Source organism: Clarias gariepinus, chromosome 2 (genome assembly GCF_024256425.1).
Source record: "Clarias gariepinus isolate MV-2021 ecotype Netherlands chromosome 2, CGAR_prim_01v2, whole genome shotgun sequence".
Lineage (NCBI taxonomy): Eukaryota > Metazoa > Chordata > Actinopteri > Siluriformes > Clariidae > Clarias > Clarias gariepinus.
In genome coordinates, this window is record NC_071101.1 from 37,115,820 (window position 1) to 37,136,938 (window position 21,119).

Genomic DNA, 21,119 nt, shown 5'->3' on the forward strand with positions numbered 1-21,119 from the left:
CACCATCCCGTCTTTTAGTAACCCTGTTTTTCACATTTAAAGTGACGGCTAACAAAATATTAAATACATCACAATTACTTTGAAACATTTTTAAATAATTTAAAAAAATCTATTTTGCTTAGAGCTACCAAGAGCTAAGGGGTTATAATAATAATAAAAACTTTCATTTTGAATCATGACACACTTTCTTTTAAAATTCAAGCCACAATGTTGTTTCCACAAACACTCACACACATTAATATTTTAACACGCAATTAAAAGTCATTTACTCATCTACAGTACAAACTCAGCGACGACTCAACCTCCTGAAATTCAAGCATGTGAAACGCATTGTTAATAAGAATATTGTTTGTGGATTGAACACAAGTTCAGTTATTCTACCAAAAAAATTCAAAATAAATAAAGTAAAAATTGTTTTGGCCATTACTTTCTCCAGTGAATTAAGAAACTGACCGTTGGCATAATATCACTCTTGATTCTTGTGACAAAAGATTTACTAATCTTACATTCTGTTAAACACAATGCTGCGGTTTAAAAACTAAAAACATTACAGTTGAAAAATTCTAGGGCTGAAACCCACCCTGACCTGAAGAGTGCATTATGGCATGTGGCAGAAAATAAGCAGCTTTTTTTTTCCCACACATCAATGTTTTGATCCTGATACCTCTTCTCTATCAACTTAGTAATCCATCCCTTCTTCATTTTCGTTCCAGTCTGAAGGACCGTCCGTTCCAAAATAACGGTCCCCAAAGTTTCCTGTAAAAGATTGGGATCTGATCAATACATACATACATACAGACAGTACATACGTAGTACTGTAATTACGCTTACACGTCTTGTACAACCAACAACTTGTGTTTTTTGTACGAAACATGATATTAAAACAAAGCCATAATCCTTATTTTCCCTGCCAAATGTCTGCTCCAGATCAGTCGGAGAAGAAACTCAAAAGAAGAAGCAGGAAAAGAAGCAGAGCTAATCTTGGAAAACACAAGCATTTCGCAGGAGACGGAAGTAGTTTATATTTTCTGCAAAAGCTGTGGTGTATTTCAGAGGAATACATCAAATTTAGAGCGTTTAACTAATTTTAGATTTTGACTAATCTGCAAAATCGAATAAATAGCTTTAAAAATCAGTTGTATGAAGGACATTATACGGTGAGTTCTTAGCAGATTTGCTTTATGTCCTAGCTAAAAGGCTTAAGCAAACTGTACCAGCTATGAACAACCTTCTACAACATCAATGATTTTTGTTATCTCTAGACACACATGAAAGATGTATTTAACAGCATAAAACAAAAACATACTCTTATGCTTTTAAGTCAAAAAGGACACAGGAACTAATTTCAGGTATTTCATTTAAACATATTTAACTGTTAAAGACCTTGTCTTACTAAAGACGTTTGGCCTAGAAAACTCTCAGGGCCTTATGGGGATATAACCTGACAACCTCCTGGTCACGTCTTTCTCAAGTGAAACGTTCTTCCAATCCTGTAGGCTTGCTTACCAATGCCTGGGATGATGTGAAACTCGTCGTTGACCTTCTTGTCCACGGCTGTGGTGATGATGCGCACTTTAGGGAAAGCGTAGGCTACAGAGTGAACTCCCATCTCGGCCATCAACAGAGACAGCAGGAAGATCTTGTCCTCCTCAACGTCATGGTCCTGAAAACAGGACACAGGACAATGTGATAATGCACCGCTTATCAAATACAGTAAAACCTTGGATTGTAAGTAACTTGGTCTTCAGCAAAATGTTTTTAAATACATTTTAACTTAATAAACAAGCGAGATCTTGAAATACGAGTAGTATGCATTTGCTTTGTTGGCCGAGTGTCACGTGATCACAACTGAGCCAATGGTTCTTCTCTACACAATAGCCCGCCTCCTTGTCCTCCCCTCTAGCGTCTTACCAGCCACAATTCTTTTTAAAGGTAAAAGTTAATTTGTTTTATTTTCACTTTATATTTTGTATTAATCATATTTATATAAATAAGTTTGGGTAGTGAGTTTCCATTATTTTTTATGAGTGCTTTGTATTACTAGTCCACTTTAAGAATGAATTATACTCACAATCTAAGGTTTAACTGTAATTAAAACTATAAATTGTTAATACTCTAGTAAGGCACTTGTATATTAGTTGTAGAAGTTTTTGACATCAGTGTGAAATTTAAAATGTGCACGCACACTCAAAGGCCAAAACATACCAGTAACACTCGAATAGCCATGAGAGCAGCTGCCCCTGTGGACACTGTGCTGTCCATCAGAATCACATAGTCCTCACTGATGTCCTTCGGCAAGCGCAGGTAGTGGAGCTGGGAGGCAAATCAGAAGGACAAATGCAGCAGACAAACACAATAAATAATGTTCTTGGTAAATCTTTTACAGACTGAGGTTAATGAAGAAAAAAAAGTTATTAGAATAAAAGTACGGAGACTGCAAATATGCTTTGGCTTTATTCAGTGATGATGCTTCCAGCAAGAAGGCATCGAAAAGCTATTGAAGGATGAGAACATTTCGGATATCTGACCTCACTGTGACACTGACCCTGTTTGGACCCGTTTTTTAAATCTGACCAGCAGTTTAAAGTGATAATTTCACAGAAATCCTACAAACAAGTAGATAATACATTCATGAGAATTGAAAGCAGAATGACAAAGAAGTCATTTTTGTTTGCCACATGAACATTGCAGCACAGTGAAATTCTTTTCTAATTCTTTTCTTCCAATATTCCAGCCACGATACAGCGCCCCCTGGAGCAGAGAGGGTCAGGCAGGACAAAGGAAGGTTGTGTTAAAAGTACACAGGACGTGTCATGGTAGAACTCATTAGTCATTTATACATTCATTCGTTCACTCATTTATTTAGTCAGCATGAGTCACTCCTTTAACCTGGCCAGGGTTGCTGTGCCTGGATTACAAAGAACATTTGGTCCTAGAACACTCATGCACAAAAGAGAATTTTTTTGGGAGAGAGTAATATTTTGTCTGTAAAGAGAGACAAAGTCAAATGGAGTAAAAGGGCAGCCTGTCCGTACCTCAGGCTCGCCCGTGTTGTGGTTTGTCTGGATGAGAATTTTTCCCAGGCGAATGTCTTTACATACGGCCATCAAGGCCTGCTCCATCGTCTCTCCTGCACGCAGAATGGACACTCCGGTGATCTACAAACACATGTATAACCACACAAATTTACAACCTTATAAATACAAGGCTTATAATGGGATAATAGTTATAATATACACTCTTTAATATACTTAATTTGTATTAAAACTAAAATAGTCACTACATAATTTATACTGCAACAACATATAATACTGCAAATTCAACGTGTTGTATAAACACTGAAATAATTGAAAACAGACAAGGCTGATCCTGATGAAATCCTTAAGAATATGAATGAGTATGTACATGCAATGGGCTACGTGACCATTGCATGTGCATACTCATTCATAACCAGGTCTAAAAATATCGAAAACCCAAACAGGTGAAGACATTTCCTGGCAAATTCCAGCTTGCGTCTTTTTTGCGAGTTGGCTCTCTATCCTCCATGATGGCTATTTTGGAGAAAATCATGAAGAGGTCTGACGTCATGTGATCTCAGTGCCACGGAAGGGAGGTTGGGCCTAATTAGCATACTAAAAGTACAGGCTACACAAAAACTAAATCAAAAATATATTTTTTATAGATAAACGAGCAAGTAAAGGTATTACTCATCATTTCTATGAATATTCTTCTTATTTATTGTGCACATGTATATTCTGAATAAATTTTGAATTATCTATTTTTTCGGTATTTTGCATCTCACCTAGATGTCACCTGTAATACCTTTACACGCTACTTTCTGAATATCTCCGCTCTAAACTCTTTAATCTGTAACCCAAACTGGAAGCTGGACATTTCGACAGCACAACAGGACATTTCTGTACGAGTGGTATGGGCACAATGATGAAATCTCACACCAAGAGATATTAGAATACAAGTCATATTATTCTGAGGAGGAAAGGCGATGACTTATGACTTATTTCTCAGAATAATATGATTTGAATTCTGAAATCTATTGGGGTGGAATTTCATTATTTTGCCAATAACATTCATACAGATATTCCAGAGGGATGGGTGTGTCAGGGTAAGAAGGGAAGCGCATAAAGTGATGTATCCATCATGCATAGCGTCCACTGGAGGCAGAGTAATAATCTGGAGTTGCTTCAGTTGGTCAGGTCTAGACGCAGTAACGTTATGTGGCAATAAAATGAAGTCAGCTGAAGACATGAACGTACTAAATGACCAGGGTGTCATCATTGGGTTTTTTTTTTCCTCCCTGATGACATATTCCAGGACTCAGATTGTGAAAGAGTGGCTCTGAGACAATGAGGAATCATTATCACATATGAGCCCAGCATCACATTGAGCACCGCGAACAATGCAAAAGTCGCTCAAAAGGATATGCTTAAGGGAAAGATTATTTTTTTTGACTGAACATAATATAAAAATCATGACTTACCCTTTTCCCACTGAGTCTCTTCCCCTCGTATACTGACCCTTGAGGTGTTTCAACAGACACAGGCTGGGAAACAAGAGGCACAATACTCATGAGGGGAAAAGGCACATCAGTAAGCAACACAAATTGTGTACATCTGATGATCCTATGGTCTAACAATGTCCGGTAGCATCTACTTGAATCCCACTAAAACAACGCAAAAATAGGAACTAACCTTTAGGGGTAAGAAGGAAAGGGCGTGCTCGATAAGGAGCCTCATCAATCTCTTCGAGTAGAAAATAAACTCGTCTCGGTTAGTCTCCCTGTTCCTGTATGTTTATACATGCCAAAGAGAGACATAAAAATATATATATATATATATATATATATATATATATATATATATATATGAGTTAAAAAAAATAATAAAAAGACAATAATATACATATACAATAATAATAATAAAAGCACACGGACCATGGAAAACAGAAAGCTAGTTTGTGTCGGTCATACCTGATTATGGTGTGCATTCCCCGCACCTGAGGTGTGCTTTCCATCACGCTGAGGGTCTTGGGTAAAGGCTGACCCTGGTGCGCTGAAGCCAAGGCAGATCTAAGCAGCACAACCAGAATAAAATCAGTTCATGAGTGTGCATAAAAACACGCACACACAAATACACACACACAGCACACACCAGACATCATGTCAAGCCAGGAAAAAAAAGACCAATACAGAGCTGTTGTACCTGTTTTTCTTGTAAGAATGCACACTGATGTCATCAGAAAAACAAGGCATCAGGGGTAATTCTGGAGGGTTAAAAAGCAGCGATCGCTCAGACTGACAACAACAGGTGAGTTTTATGATGTATGCAGGTAACTTGGATATGATGCTTGGATATGATGGTGATGCTTAAACATGATGTTCTAATCAGAACTGTTCACATGTAACAGCCAATCTTCATATAAATTTAATTATGTTGATTAAAGAAACGGGAAGAGAGGGTTTACTGCAACGGGCTGCAAAATGCAAAAAGGTATGATTTAACAATTGGTAGTTTAATGCATGTACGCAACAACCTCAGCAGCAACCTCATTTCCCCTCTCGTTTGTTTAGGTAATAATAATAAGGATTATTAGGAACACCATACTAATACGGTGTTTGAACCCCTTTCGTCTTCAGAACTGCCTTAATTCTACAAGGCATTGATTCAACAAGGTGCTAAAAGCATTCTTTAGAAATGTTGGCCCATATTGATAGGATAGCATCTTGCAGTTGATGGAGATTTGTGGGATGCACATCCAGGGCACGAAGCTCCCGTTCCACCACATCCCAAAGATGCTCTATTGGGTTGAGATCTGGTGACTGTGGGGGCCATTTTAGTACAGTGAACTCATTGTCATGTTCAAGAAACCAATTTGAAATGATTCGAGCTTTGTGACATGGTGCATTATCCTGCTGGAAGTAGCGATTAGAGGATGCGTACATGGTGGTCATAAAGGGATGGACGTGGTCAGAAGCAATGTTTGAATCATTGGCACTAAGGGGCCTAAAGTGTGCCTAAAGAAAACATTCCCACACCAATACACCACCACCACCAGTCTGCACAGTGGTAACAAGGCATGATGAAGCCATGTTCTCATTCTGTTTACACCAAATTCTGACTCTACCATTTGAATGTCACTTTTCTTTCCCATTCTGACATTCAGTTTGGAGTTCAGGAGATTGTCTTGACCAGGACCAGACACCAAATGCATTAAAGCAACTGCCATGTGATTGGTTGATTAGATAATTGCATTAATAAAAAATCGAACAGGTGTTCCTAATGATCCTTTAGGTGAGTGTATATTAAATAGATATTTAGTAACAAACATGGTGTATCAAACTAATATGTCTGTGTTACTAAAGATATTACACAGAGGTGAATTCAGTTGCGTACTTTACAAAGATCCTGGAATCTCTGGTTTGTCGAGAAAGCTGTGCAAAAGTAGTACAAGTATAGTCTATAGCAAAAGGTGCAAATGATCATTTTACATGTTAAAGAATTATTTTTTCAACTATTTTCTACAGACGGTGCTGTTACTATGCTAATTAATAAAAGGTGGATGGGAATTACCAGGGGCCATAAGATTATTTATCATCACGATACCTATGCACTGATTCAATCTGCGTATTGTTATGGGAATAATAATCCATATTACTCCCCCAACCCCCAAGCACACGGAATTGAGATGGAGTGATCTTTAAATCCTCTAGAGTCAATTTCGGTTCTGTGTTGTTGTCAGCTCTGATAATCGCTATGGTATCTTGGACAAGAAAAACTTGTGCTTGTTAGTTGGACACACACAAGAAAATGTGCAAAAAGTCAGGCACAGGATTCTTATAAAGTCATGATTTGAAAAGTGAAGAAGAAAAGAAATTTCAAAGACAGTTCTGAGATGCTCCACAGCAAACAGAATAACGGAAGGAGGCATAGAAATTTAAAATAAATTTTAAAAAATTGAATAAGTGGGATGCCGGAGTTGATCCTCACATATCCCAGCGGAGTTTCCTCTGGAGATGATGACAAGAGATTTATTGTGAAAACCAGAGACGAGAGAGAGAGGGAGAGAGAGAGAGGGAGAGGGAAAGAGAACACAAACTTATTAAAGCTCAAAGTCAATGTGGGAAGAAACACGAATTGCAGTTTGTGTGAGTGTGTGTGTGTGTGTGTGTGTGTTTGCGCAAGTGTGTGTTCAGGTGACATTTCAGTGGTTCTCATACACTTGTATTCCTCTGATCCTTATTATTTCTACCAAATCACAAAAAAAACAAAAAGTTGCCTTAACACTGTTGTTCTATTTAATGATTTATTCACCGGTGGGTTAAAAGCTAAACCACTGAATCGTCTCCTTCACGCACATTAATCACAGTCACTGAAGAGCCACAGTGAGGAAAGAGACGAAAGGATGTACAGGGTATGGTCTAACTCAGGCAGAGGACATCCCACTATCCTGAGTGGACAAACAAAGGGAACGCTTTAGGTCAAATCCAATTAACTGGCAGGAGACACTTCCTTCAGTCTCTTGTGTCTCTACTAGGGAGAGAGAGAGAGAGAAAGAGAGAGAGAGAAGCAGGTGAAGAGAAACAGCAAAAGAGAGAGATGATAGAAAGGGTAAAGAACAGAAGAAAAAAGCAGGAGGAGAGACAGCAAGAGAGAGTGAGTGAGGGAGAGGAGAACAGAAGAGAGAAGCAGGTCGAGAAAGAGAGGAGGACAGATTGTTGGGACGGATAGCCGTACCTCACTGTGATTTCACGCTGTGGCAGGTTAGAGTGCGTTCAGGCGAGGGAGGAGTTTCACGAGTGTTCATCACACACACACACACACACACACACACACACACAAACAAACAAACACACATTGTGAAGGAGAGAAATAAAAACAGAAAGAGAAGCAGATCATCAAATCAAAACATCCATGCGATTCTTCCAGAAGCCAATTTAATGACCTTGACTTTGATGTTGCACTACAGGAGATAAAGAAATACTTTATTCTCTGGGGGTGAAGACTTTTCAAAAGCCAGAATAAGGGCGGTCACTAAGTGTCTGACAGGGATTTGCTGCGTTTGGTATAAACCTGACAAAAAAACAAAACTAAACCAGTATATACATACAGTACTGTGCAAAAGTCTTAGGCACCATATTATACGCGGTACCAGTTTAGTTAAATATGTTTATCATGTCTGCTTAATTATGTACAAAATCATTTAGTATTTTCATATATAACTTGAAAATGAATTAATAATAAACATTACAGGAGAACATATGCATGGCTTTAAAAACAAAAAATATATAGTACAAGACAGACCAGTTTTCAGATGCAAACAAAAAACCTAATGTACGCTCCTGGGATTTGCATAAAAACAGAGAGGAGCAAGTGTGACAAAGTTACCAGAAGAACTCATTCTCCAGCAAGCTCAATAAAACCTAACAAGTACTTTCTTATAAGACATATAATTTAACCCTAATGGCATTATTTAAATGTTTAATTTAAACGCAATTACAAAATTAAGGTTCCTGCATGACCCATAATTTTTGAAACACTAACACATTAGACTAAAAACACATTCCCAAGAGGTTGTAGCACCACAGTGACCTTCAAGAGGATTAAGCCGGTAATAAAAATGGAATAAATGAGAGCTGCTCTGTTATGGCTTAAAGGGAAGACAAGTCTTTGAAAATGTTTACTTTGTGGGATTAATAAACGAGCACGTACACATGCAACAAATGTGAGAACATCTCTAGGGGAGACGGGGGCATGCAGAGGAAAACCAAGCAGGGTTTATTCCTTCCTGTTACACTGTATATGGAGGGGACAATAAAGAATAAATGTACAAGAAGCACTCGAGTGCATTGTACAGCAAGGGAATTCTGGAGAAAAGTATTTTCACACATGGTGAAACATAATCAGAAAGGTTTAGAGTGAGGTATTAGTCACAAACACATCTGTGAAAGAAAGTCATTGGTATTACTGCACAGATGATTATAGTTTCCTTGATAACAAAAAGCATGTGTACACCTTTGATGGGGGAGAAAGGAAATAAATAAACTGTATTTGATACTTGGAGGTACTCGCTCACTACGGTGTGATCCCCCCCATTCTGTTCTTTAACCCTGACTCAAGTGTACGAGTTTTTTTTACAATAACTGAACTAATTCACACTCCAAGTTTCAGTTTTTCTATTATGTGTGTGTGTGTGACCTTTGTATAGTATATAGTTTTTATTCTGGTTGTAAACAAAGTCGTGAAATAGACTGTAGATATGATCAGATTTCTGTGCAATTTTCTATCTGATTCAACAGCACTAATGCATTTGTCTTAGGCAGCTATATTTTCTTAATTTTTTTATAACCAAAAGTATTAAATAAGCACTGAAATTATTTGTAACTTGTGTTGTTCATTGTTTAAAGGTCATGTCTTATACAAAGTCATACAGGAAGTCCCCGACTTACCAAAGTGAGTCTTATACGCTTTTGACATAAATATACAATATAAAGCATATCAATCCACTTCACTACATCTCTGACCCCTTACCCACACTGCCATCATTTGGCCAAAAGCTGTAACCGCGCCTAAGAAAATGAATCTCACAGTGACATGTGAAATGTAACAGTATTGTCTCTGCGCTTTTAAATTGCGAGAGGATTCCCAGGACACCTTTTTGTCTCAGAGCTGTTTTCCACTGTATTGGACTGTGAACTCTGTTTTATTGAGGATTTTTTTGACATATGTAAAATACCCATTTCAGTATTCAAACGTCTTATCCTGAGAGTTTCCTCATTAAACATTCCCGTATAACAAAGTGGTTAACCCCATATTTGAGTTTTGACCATTTTTTAAAATACTGTATATATTAATCCGATACACTTTAAACCTAAGCTCTGCTTAAAAATATATATAAAACACTATAGTTTCTTAAAATAGGTTTACTTGTGCTCACAATTAAAGCATCAAAAACAGGTTAAAACAAAAAATAATAATAATAATAATAATTAAAAAGGTGTGATGTACCTTTTCAAGCTGGCTGTGGACATGCTGCACAATCAACTCCAACGCTACAAAGTTGTCTCCACCTTGTGGAAGAACAAAAATGTTTAATTAAAAACTATTAAATCATTAAACTGATGTTTGTTTTACCCAATATTTTTTTAATGTTCTCATAATATAATGTAACTCAATTGTACATAATATTTTTTATTTTTCTGTTATCTTTTACACCACAAGAGAGTGCACTTGCACTATCGTTGGTACAGTACGCAGAAGCATTGTGCCTCCATCTTTGTGGCAACAGTTTACAGCCGTAGTTCTCAAAGTGTGGGGCGCGCCCCACTAGTGGGGCATACAGACATGAAAGGTGGGGCGCAATGAACGGGAGGGAATTAGTGGAAAATAATAGGAAAGTACCTATTCTAATTCATGCTTTTCTTTATTGACAAAGATCAGACGCTCGAAACTAAACAATCACACACAGAAATGGATCATAAATACAAGTAAATTAAAATAACATCAGAGAAAAAGTGGAGCCATAGTGCAACAACAACGGTTTAACTTCGGCATGTTAATTGCAGAGGAACAATATATATAAGGAAACATTCGGTATTATATATGTCATTTCATTTATTCCAATGTGTATGCTGATGTTTCTGTATTTTTGTTAAAAAATAATTTTTTATCAGGCAGTACTAGTCTGGCATTTCTAGTTTGCAGTGTGGCAACAAAGTTGATTTTTGATCCTTTTTGTTGGTGTGCAGCATTTTGCGATGATCCTTAAATCATCCGTTGCGCCGTAGAGAATAATGGTGTTTATGCTTTTAAACATGTATAATTTAAGGCAGATGGAGCTTAAAGACAATGTAGAGAGGAAATATATGTGGGTATCTTATTTGCGGGTTTATTTACGCAGCTATTGAATTCGGAGATGCGACTATAAAACTAACTTTACTGCCGACACAAACCGGGTCCGTAGCATACTGTATGTAGTGAGCATAATAACGTCAATGGATACATTTGTTACATGGACCACAAAAAAGCAGGTGATTCAGCCCTATCAGCCTAATCAACCAAAAAGCCAGCCGAAAGGAAAACATGATGAAGCCTGTGTTGCGCTTGGATTCATGGTGGGGATGGTGGGGACAGAGGAGAGACCCGTGTGTGTTTTGTGTCGTAAACCGCTGGCAGCAGACAGCATGAGACCCAACAAAGTAGGAAGACACTTAGAGACAACACACACCAGTCAGGTTAATAAGCCACTCGACTTCTTTGAAAGTAAGCTCTAGATAAGTGACGAAGTAAGCCTGTTATAACAATTGCACGTGTATTTTATCTGTTTTGAACTTGGTGTTATTTGATCTTATTGGTTTAGAAATTGATATTTCAATAAATAGTAAACTTGGACGATTTCTTTATTTTGTTGACAAGTAGGGCTTGAAAATTCACACACCGCCTTAAATGACAGAAAATGTTTGAGAACCACTGGTTTACAGGAAGAACCACAGATCAGAAGCATGGTCAGGTGACCCTGTACTTTTGGCCATAGGGACAGAACATGGTCAAAGGTCTACAGTATATCTGAAAACTGCAAGACATTTTAGTTATATTTATGTAGTTATATTTATATTTTATACAGTATTTATGACGATTTTTAAGTCTTTTAAATAATTTTAAGGCCACCAGTAATTTGGCTATAGGTTGTTTTTTTATAAAAAAAAAAAAAAAAAACTAAGGAGTGAAATAGTAATTGGATCAGATTTGTGTCTAATCAAAAAACCTGCTGAGGTGGGTCACACTCGCAATTTAACCCACTTCACAATTTTAACCTGAGGCCAATCAACTGTGAGCAGATCCACTGTCGTGACCTGATAAGTGTTTCTTTTTGACCAACTTGTGAAACTATCGTAGTGACAAAGATAAGCTGTTAAACATTTGTTTGTTAAGTGTAAAGCTTGTAAAGCATTCGGTTTCCCTTTCTTTAATCGCACACTCCTCTAGGCCAATCAGTGGAAGGTGGGTACCTCTTGGGACCACGATGTCTGCGACCTGGACCGTGGGCTCGATGTACTGCTCGAAGGCCGGTTTCACATACTTGTTGTACTGCTTAATAACACCCCCAATGTCACGACCTCGCTCAGAGATATCCCTTTTCAGCCGCCTGACCAGCCGGATGTCTGAGTCCGTATCCACAAACACTTTCATGTCCAACAGCTGGGGGGGAACACACACACAAACAAGGAAGTACATGAACACAATACTTGGATTACACTCAAAGCCTAGGTGCTGAACCCTGAGGATAACTCCACAGAGAAAACCAGACTTGTGTTCACCAAGTCATTATGGCGACCGTGCTTTTGGACAAATCTCTATATATTCTTGTGCATTTATTCTAAGGTACATTTTGTATCGCTACAGATGTGTTGCTTTTTTGGAGCTTGAAAAAAGGGCAGAAAGTAAACATACCTTTAAAAGTTCTTTATTTGCAAATGCCAGAATTCCCTCAAATATGACAACATTGGCTCCATAGACAGTTTTCTGCAGAAAAAAGACAGATAGAAAAAAAAGACAAAGTGAGAGCTTCACATAATTCCAAAAGAATGATAACGTTACTTTAAAGCTATGGGATGGAAATAGGAGGTTATGTATTATCATATGAGAGATGTAGTTCATTATTAACCAAACACTTCATCCTATTTACTGCAAAGTCACCCTTGCTAACGGGTTCATTTATATCACATGACCACAAACAACTGGGGAGAGTGAGAGTTAGCACCTGCTCTCATCCAATAAGGTCTCATTAAAGGGTTATTATATCAGAGCCTGGGTTCAAGAAACCACTTTACATACATAACCAGCTTTTCTTTAAAATTATGACTGAAACGATAAGTCATATAAATCATTATAAAAAATTTCTGACAGTGATCCTGACAGTCAGTCATTCACTTAACCAATAGCAAAAGTGTAAGAACAGACAACCCTTCATTTAGGTGTAGACTGTAATACCACAGCGAAGCTGCAGAGGGCAGCATTGATACTTTTACACCTGTTACACTTAAAATAGATCAACAAGAAGTTAAACAGTCAATTTTTGCCTTCAAAGTGGCTTGACACTGCTGTCTTGTGAACACTGCATGTAGAAATCAAGGTCCTCTGTTTGCATTCATCCTCACTCGCACACATGCACTTACCCACTCTTTGCGGCGCGAGTGTGTGGTAAAGTCATAAACTGGCACTTTAATACTTTTGCCCTTTTTCAGTTTCCTCAGAACTGTTATGAGCAACTCAAAGTCAAAAGCATCAGGATGATCGAAGTTGTACTCGTTCCTGGCTGCCAGTTCCTGCTGGTCTTTGCTCAACACCTGTGGTTAAGAAGAAGAAAAAAAAAATCAGCTGGTTGAGGAGGAAAGTGTTGGAGAAGGACTAAAAACTGTTTAAACAACGCTACCTTATAGAAAGAGTCCATGGAGAGCAGGACAACCCATGGAACATCCAGAGCCTCGATGATCTTATTGGCCACTGTGGTTTTCCCTGACGCGCTGCCTCCACACAGACCTACAAAACCAATCGACACACACATCACATCCCATGTATGACACACAGCTACAAAGCATAGACGATAAAAATTAAGAATGTTTAAAATTATAGAATTGAGCTAATGAGCTAAGGCCTGCACGCATTTTAACCAGATACAAAACCCTTTCCAATGATCCAATACCTGCTAATAAAAACCGCGGCAAGCTACAGATGCTAATCCATGATCTCAGTGTTTGGCTACCCTTAAGACATCATGATTCGTGAATTCTTTGTGATCCGTAGCAAAAAAAAATTGTTAATTGAATTTTTCAATATAATGTGTAATGCTTTTGGCCTGCATGTTTGTATATCATGCGCATGAGAGCAGGTTTAAGCTGCATATACATAGTACACGGTCAAAAAGTCAAACAATCATTCTAATTCCATGGACTTTCCGGATTTTTATTTCTTTCTACAAACTCGAGTTGAGCTCTCGGTTAGAGAACGCCACACTCCTAATAATAATCTACAGCTATCTGTGACTAGTTAAACAATGGGAAGGTAAATCCTTGAGTGAGGACAGCAGGACTTCATCAGTAGCCGGGTCTAGTCAAGGATGAAATTGACGCACCTATAACAAATGCCTCTTTAAAGCTGGTCCCTGTGACGTTGTACCAGGGAGGACGTCCCGCTGTGTAGATGGTCCTTTTATTGGTCCTTAGAAGAGGTGGTTCAGTTTTACTCTGACTGGTGGTCCTCTTTCGTGGAGACAGAGATGGGGTCAAAGGGCATGTGCCCCTCAAAAGGCCATCAAGGGAATCCTCACCGCTGCCACTAAAGTGTGGGACAAAAATACCTCGGCTGAGTCGATTTACAACACACAGTTGGACGGGGGGAGGGGAACACAAACACACACACATTACCAAAGAATGGTTTATATACACGAGGACATCACATTATGACCAGCCATATTGAGTCTGTCCACCAAAACAGTAATGACCTGTGTGTTCTGACACCTTTCTAACCTTTTTCATACACTAGAAGCGACTTAATGAAAAGGTGAATACTAGTTGTGATGATAAAGTGTTAGAAGACACACAGTGTTATGGCTGAATAGTATCCTGCCGGCTTACAAATTATACTCCTTCTAATTTGTGTTTGTGGTGTTTAAACATATCCATCAGAACTGCCTTGGTAGCACATCACAGCACCAATCCCAGCCCGGGCAAAAGGCTACAAAGTATTATTCCATGCAAAGCGTGAGAGCGTCCCTGAACTAGAGAACCCCTCAGATTGAGCTTCTTACATGGTGTTTTATTGTAGGTGCAGGAGAGGGAGTGAAAGTCTATCCTTCACGTCCACTCCAGGAATCCACACCCAAGCCCAGGAAAGACTGGAGCCTCATGTGAGTAAGGCTCTCATCATATGGACAGGACATGGACATTTGGACTCAGTGTTATCATGTTGCTGCAATGTGGTGTTTATTCATTCCTGACCTTTTAGGTGTTTATGTCGAAGCTGTGTTGGAGTTTAACCCTCTTGTAGCAGAGTGTGGAAGGTGTAAGAAGGCAAACAGATGGTGTAGTAACAGTATTTTAATTCTTACAACCTTAAGAGCGCGTGAGAGGTAAATAAACCTTGCTTATACAACCATGTGAACTATTATTATTATTATAGACACTGGTGGTTAGTTAGCCAGCTAGCTTTAGCCAGCACGTTAGCAGACAATCCTGAGACGTAACAAACGTGTGATTGATTCAGGATGTGAACAGAGAGACACATGGCTGCGTTCACCTGTCTGATCTGCCCGCGCGCTGCTCGTCCTCGTCTCCATCCTCCTTTCCGTGCATTTGGACATCAACTCGTCTCAGCGACACGGCCATGTTCTCATCGCATCTCACGCATGCGCACGGGTGTGTCCACGTGCGCGATAGAGGAAGACAGCGATCTGGTTTTATTCAACTAACTTATTATAAATCTTTCAATGCCTTTTTAAAATTGCCAACATTCGTCCTTTTTTGTTGTGTGTAATAATTCTTTCTTTAAAAAAAACAAAAACAAAACATGTAGGCACGCGCTCGGCGGAAGTAGCTGGACGGATGTCATTCTTCAAAATTAAAGCCCTTTGTATTAAAGATGTATTCGGCTTATATTTAACGTCAAGGATAGTTTTAATAGATGTTTAAAATTTGTTTAATAATGTATAAATTATTTAAACCAAATATTTTAATTATAATGACAATTCCCTCCCTATCCGCTTTGTACATTTATTTATTATTATTCAATTCAATTCAATTCAATTTTATTTGTATAGCGCTTTTAGCAATTTTCATTTCCGCAAAGCAGCTTTACATAGTCAAAAGAATTATTTAAGTTTGTATGAAATGTGAATTTGTATGAATCAAAATGGTCAGTTTGTCCCTGGTGAGCAAGCCGAGGGCGACAGTGGCAAGGAAAAACTCCCTGAGATGGTAATAGGAAGAAACCTTGAGAGGAACCAGACTCAACAGGGAACCCATCCTCATTTGGGTGAAACAGAAAGCAGTAAATGATCTGCATTTATACAGTGTGTAGGGTGGGAGGCAGTTCAGCTATAATAGCTGATGTTAATTGATGTTAATATGGAGTCCAGGTAGTTATTGAAGACCCAGGTAGACTTGTAAGAAGTTCCAGTCATGAACTATCGAATTGTCAAGTCCCCAGAGAAACAGTTGCCAACACCAGTCAAGGCCAGAACCATTTTCTAGGTAGAGAGAATCATTCCCAGACACCAGACGCATCCCAGAGAGACACACGGGGCATCCATGTGACGAGATCTTCAGCCAAAAGCGGGGCACCAGGATGGGTCAGACAGGTCCGGAGGGCAGAGGGAGTCTGGATCACTGGCAGCTCAGGAACGACATGTGTAGCTCGACAGAGAGAGAGAGAAAGAGTGAAACGGGGAGGACAGGAGGAGAGAGGAAAAAGAAAAAGGGGGGGAAAGAGAAGAAGAGGAGAGATGGCAGTTAGGTATGGTCACAGTCACACAATGTATAATGTGAATGTATATTAACTGTAGAGTGCAAGCAGAGACAGCATAACTAAAAGGGAGAGCCAGAAGGAAACACAAACATGAGGGCTTCCTGAGATGTAAAGCAAACAATCACCTCACCGTCAGCAAACCTGAGTGATCAATGAGACTGAGGAAGACAGCATCCAAACATACCAGTTCACCATAATACTCTACGTCCATGAGTCCCCCAGATCTGCTCCTTTACCTATGGCAAATCTATTTATAAAAATGCTTGGCTAAATAAATAGGTTTTTAGCCTGGACTTAAACACTGAGACTGTGTCTGAGTCCCGAACACTATTTGGAAGACTATTCCATAACTTTGGGGCTTTGTAAGAAAAAGCTCTGCCCCCAGCTGTATTTTTCATAATACGCGGTACTGACAAGCAGCCTGCATCCTTTGATCGAAGTAGGCGTGGCGGATCGTAAGACACTAGCAGTTCGCTCAGGTACTGCGGCGCGAGACCATTTAATGCTTTATATGTCAAGAGTAGTATTTTAAAATCAGTGCGAAATTTCACAGGGAGCCAATGGAGTGAAGATAAGATAGATGTGATGTGCTCATATCTTCTGGTTCTGGTGAGGACTCTCGCTGCTGCATTCTGGACTAGCTGAAGCTTATTTATGCATCTAGCTGAACAACCAGACAGTAAGGCATTACAATAGTCCAACCTAGAGGTGATAAAAGCATGAACTAGTTTTTCTGCGTCGTTTAGCGACAATAAATTTCTTATTGTGGCAATATTTCTGAGGTGAAAGAATGCTATCCTGGTAATATTATCTACATGTGCTTCAAATGAAAGGCTGGAATCAATAATCACACCAAGGTCTTTCACTGTATTTGCATTTGATGGAACAGAAAGGCCATCTAAAGTTACGGTGTGATCTAAAATTTTACTCCTAGCTGTATGCGGTCCTATGACTAGAACTTCTGTCTTATCCGAATTTAGCAGAAGGAAGTTAATTAGCATCCAATTTCTTATGTCCTGCACACATTGCTCAATTTTAGTAAGCTGTTTTTTCATATCAGGTTTTGCTGAGACATATAACTGTGTATCGTCAGCATAACAATGAAAACTAATACCATGCTTACGGATTATGTTGCCCAGAGGAAGCATGTAAAGGGAAAAAAGCAGTGGACCTAAAACTGAACCCTGCGGAACGCCAAACTCCACTAGAGAACATGCAGAATAATCACCATTTAAGTCTACATACTGATAACGATGGGTCAGATAGGATCTGAGCCAGGAGAGGGCTGTACCCTTAATTCCCACTACATTTTCTAAACTGTGAAGAAGAATAGCGTGATCAACGGTGTCAAAAGCTGCACTGAGGTCAAGTAATACAAGCATAGTTACACAACCCTGATCAGAGGCCAATAGAATGTCATTTACTACTTTAACGAGCGCTGTCTCTGTACTGTGATGAGGCCTAAATCCTGACTGATACAGTTCATGTATGCCATTTCTATGTATATATGAGCATAGCTGCTCCGCTACTATCTTTTCCAGAATCTTAGAGATAAAAGGGAGGTTTGATATTGGCCTGTAACTGGACAGCTGACAGGGGTCGAGGTCAGGTTTCTTAATTATTGGTTTAATAACTGCTAATTTAAAAGATTTTGGAACATAACCAATGCTGAGTGAAGAATTAATTATTCTCAACAGGGGTTCTGTTATTGCTGGTACTATCTGTTTAAGAAAGTGTGTCGGTACAGGATCTAATATACAGGTTGATGAATTTGAAGAAGAGATGAGTGAAATTAGTTCATTCTCTTCAAGGGGAGTAAAGTATTCTAGGTTCTGATCTGACATGGCTAGATTAACATCTGCATCAATTACATTGTTCAGTTTCAAAACCTCAATTTTATGCCTAATATTTACAATTTTATTATTAAAAAAGTTCATGAAGTCCTCACTATTGCATGATGTTGTTGTGGAGATTTCTGCAGTGGTCTTATTTCTGGTTAATTTGGCTACAGCATTAAATAAGAATCTAGGATTATTTTTGTTATTTTCTATAAGAGTGGAGAGATATGTTGATCTAGCTACACTAAGAGCTTTTCTATAGTTCAGGATGCTCTCCTTCCATGCTATTTGAAATACTAGTAATTTAGTTTGACGCCATTTACGTTCTAATTTCCGAGCGGTCTGTTTTAAAGTGCGCGTGTGATCGTTATACCAGGGAGCAAGTTTTTTATCTCTAATAATTTTTCTTTTGACTGGAGCTACATTATCTAAGGTATAGCGAAATGTCGACTCTAAATATTCAGCCACCTGATCGAGTTCTGTGGGGTCAGACGGTGATCTAATCGAAGTTGGGAACTCTGGGAGATTACTGATAAAACTCTGTTTGGTAGTTGATGTGAATGTACGTTTCATACGGTAGCGCGGCGCTGTGTGTACATTATTATTGTGACACACTTGAATTGAGACAAGATAGTGATCTGAGATAACTTCAGATAGTGGTATTGTGAATAAATTTCTTATACTTAATCCAAATAATATTATTAAATCTAAGGTGTGACCTGCTTTATGAGTGGGTCCTACTACACACTGATTTACTCCTACTGAGTCCAGTATAGACATAAATGCAGTTCTCAGAGGGTCTTCTGGGTTTTCAAAATGAATATTAAAATCTCCAGCAATTAACACTTTGTCTACAGAAACGACTAGATTTGAAAGGAAATCTGCAAATTCACTAAGAAATTCCGAGTACGGCCCTGGAGGTCTGTAAATGACAATTAGCGGGATTGACTGAGCTGACTTAATATAGTTAAATACACTTATGTTACTATAAAGAATTTCAAATGAATTAAATTTGTGTCCGTGTTTTTGTACAATAGTCAAATTATCATTGTGAATAACTGCGACGCCTCCTCCTCTACCAGTTAACCGAGGCTGGTGTATGTAGCTGTATCCAGGAGGACTAGCTTCATTTAGAGCTACATACTCGTCCTGTTTAATCCAGGTTTCTGTTAAACAGAGTATATTAAACTCCTGATCTGTGATAATTTCATTAACTATAACTGCTTTAGATGCGAGAGATCTAATATTTAACAGTCCTAGCTTCAGATCAGAGGTGCTGGCTGCGCATTCAGTCTGATCCAAGTTTGTGGTCTTTATGTTAATTAAATTACTGAAACAGACTTTCTGAGTCTTTCTAATTTTGATTTTAGCTCGGGGAACGAACACAGTCTCAATAGAGTGAACCCTGAGTGACGACTCTATGCAGCTAGCAGACGGTTGGTTTAGATTATACACCTGCACGTAACATATAAAATGTAAATTTCTCTCATTGCAATTTCCCCCTGCAGTAAAATTCTTCTTTCTGTCTACCCTACCTTTTCACGTCATGAGCAGTCGTATAAGCATTTCTTTGCATATCATACTGTGTATAGTGACAGATTTCCCCTATCTTTTATCATAACACCGTTCATGTTGATTTTTTTTTACATTTAAGATCAATTCAATTTGGAGTGATTGCAATTTTTGATGTTTTGTCATAATGTTTTGTTCTGGCTCACATTTATCTCATGTCTTAGCCTTGGGTATTATCTTTGTGGTCCTCTTGCACCCACATATTCTAATAAGATCCTTGCGGTTTTAAAACTGTATTTAAATTTTTGTTTGGATTATAGAAGTCTCCTGGCTCTTGGTCTAATGATTCTTCTTACTTTTGATGAAACTCCAGGACTTTGATGGTCATCCAGATGGATTACAAAAATTTTAGGGAAATTTTAGGAAGATGATAACAAGATTCTTTATTGTCAGTCACTATACTAAGTACAGCAAAATTAGAGCAGTGCAAGTAAACTTCTAATTTTAAGAATTAAAATAGATATATTTAACAAAACTAAACACATAACTGCAGTCAAGGCAATAAATAATCCAGTTATTATATACAGTAGTGATGTATGAGGTAAGAAATGTAGGGTACTGAGTATACAGTAATATACTGGTCAGTGTTGCACAGATTTTTTATTTGGATTTTTTAATTAATTCCAATACTTAATTAAACAATTAATTAAGTACTTTATGAAAATCATGATAATTAAATGCGGCGGAGGCTCGTGAGTTGAACACCCCATCGCTAAGTTTTGGGTGGGGTCAGCAATAAGGGGCGGGGTTAAGTTGGCGAATTTGTAACTTTGTAAAGGTTCGCCGCAAGTTTGCAATCAGCTTTAAACATACAGGAGGTACTAATTGTGGTATAAACCAAAATAGTGATGACATTCTTATTCCCTTACAGGTTTTACTTATAAACAAGCAAAGAAAAATTATTGTGCGCGTTGAAAAATATTTTTTGTCCTCATCAATGGGATATCCAACAAACAATAAACCCATTTAGACACGCCCACTCATCTTTCTGATCATTTGCATAAAAAGCAGTCTATTGCTAGGATTCCATTATTTGTAATGATCTTGTGCAAAATGATATTTATGAATAATATTAAAACCACTCTATGTGGACTCACCAACATCTGTTTTGTGCTTTAAAAATAGTATTGTCCTGATTTTTTTAGTGAACAGAGGTTAAACCTATCTAAAGGCC

At 38.3% G+C, this 21,119-nt stretch overlaps 1 protein-coding gene across 2 annotated transcripts; it reads right to left on the reverse strand.

The window, feature by feature from the left end:
- Positions 1-213: 213 nt before the first annotated feature.
- Positions 214-15,483, reverse strand: si:ch211-243j20.2 (uridine-cytidine kinase-like 1). 2 transcript variants are annotated; one of them, XM_053480159.1, is made up of 15 exons: positions 15,309-15,483; positions 14,146-14,348; positions 13,447-13,553; positions 13,190-13,360; positions 12,465-12,536; positions 12,023-12,212; positions 10,023-10,084; positions 7,005-7,024; positions 4,988-5,086; positions 4,710-4,803; positions 4,499-4,561; positions 3,036-3,158; positions 2,206-2,313; positions 1,507-1,663; positions 214-756 (listed from the first exon to the last, which is right to left on the reverse strand). In XM_053480159.1, the coding sequence occupies exons 1-15, from the start codon at positions 15,395-15,397 to the stop codon at positions 680-682; spliced, it is 1,635 nt and encodes a 544-aa protein (XP_053336134.1). In that variant the 5' UTR covers positions 15,398-15,483; the 3' UTR covers positions 214-679. The 2 variants fall into 2 exon arrangements, with proteins under 2 accessions (XP_053336134.1, XP_053336143.1); XM_053480168.1 differs by lacking the exon at positions 7,005-7,024 and adding an exon at positions 7,752-7,768 and having other exon boundaries at positions 15,309-15,481.
- Positions 15,484-21,119: the final 5,636 nt, after the last annotated feature.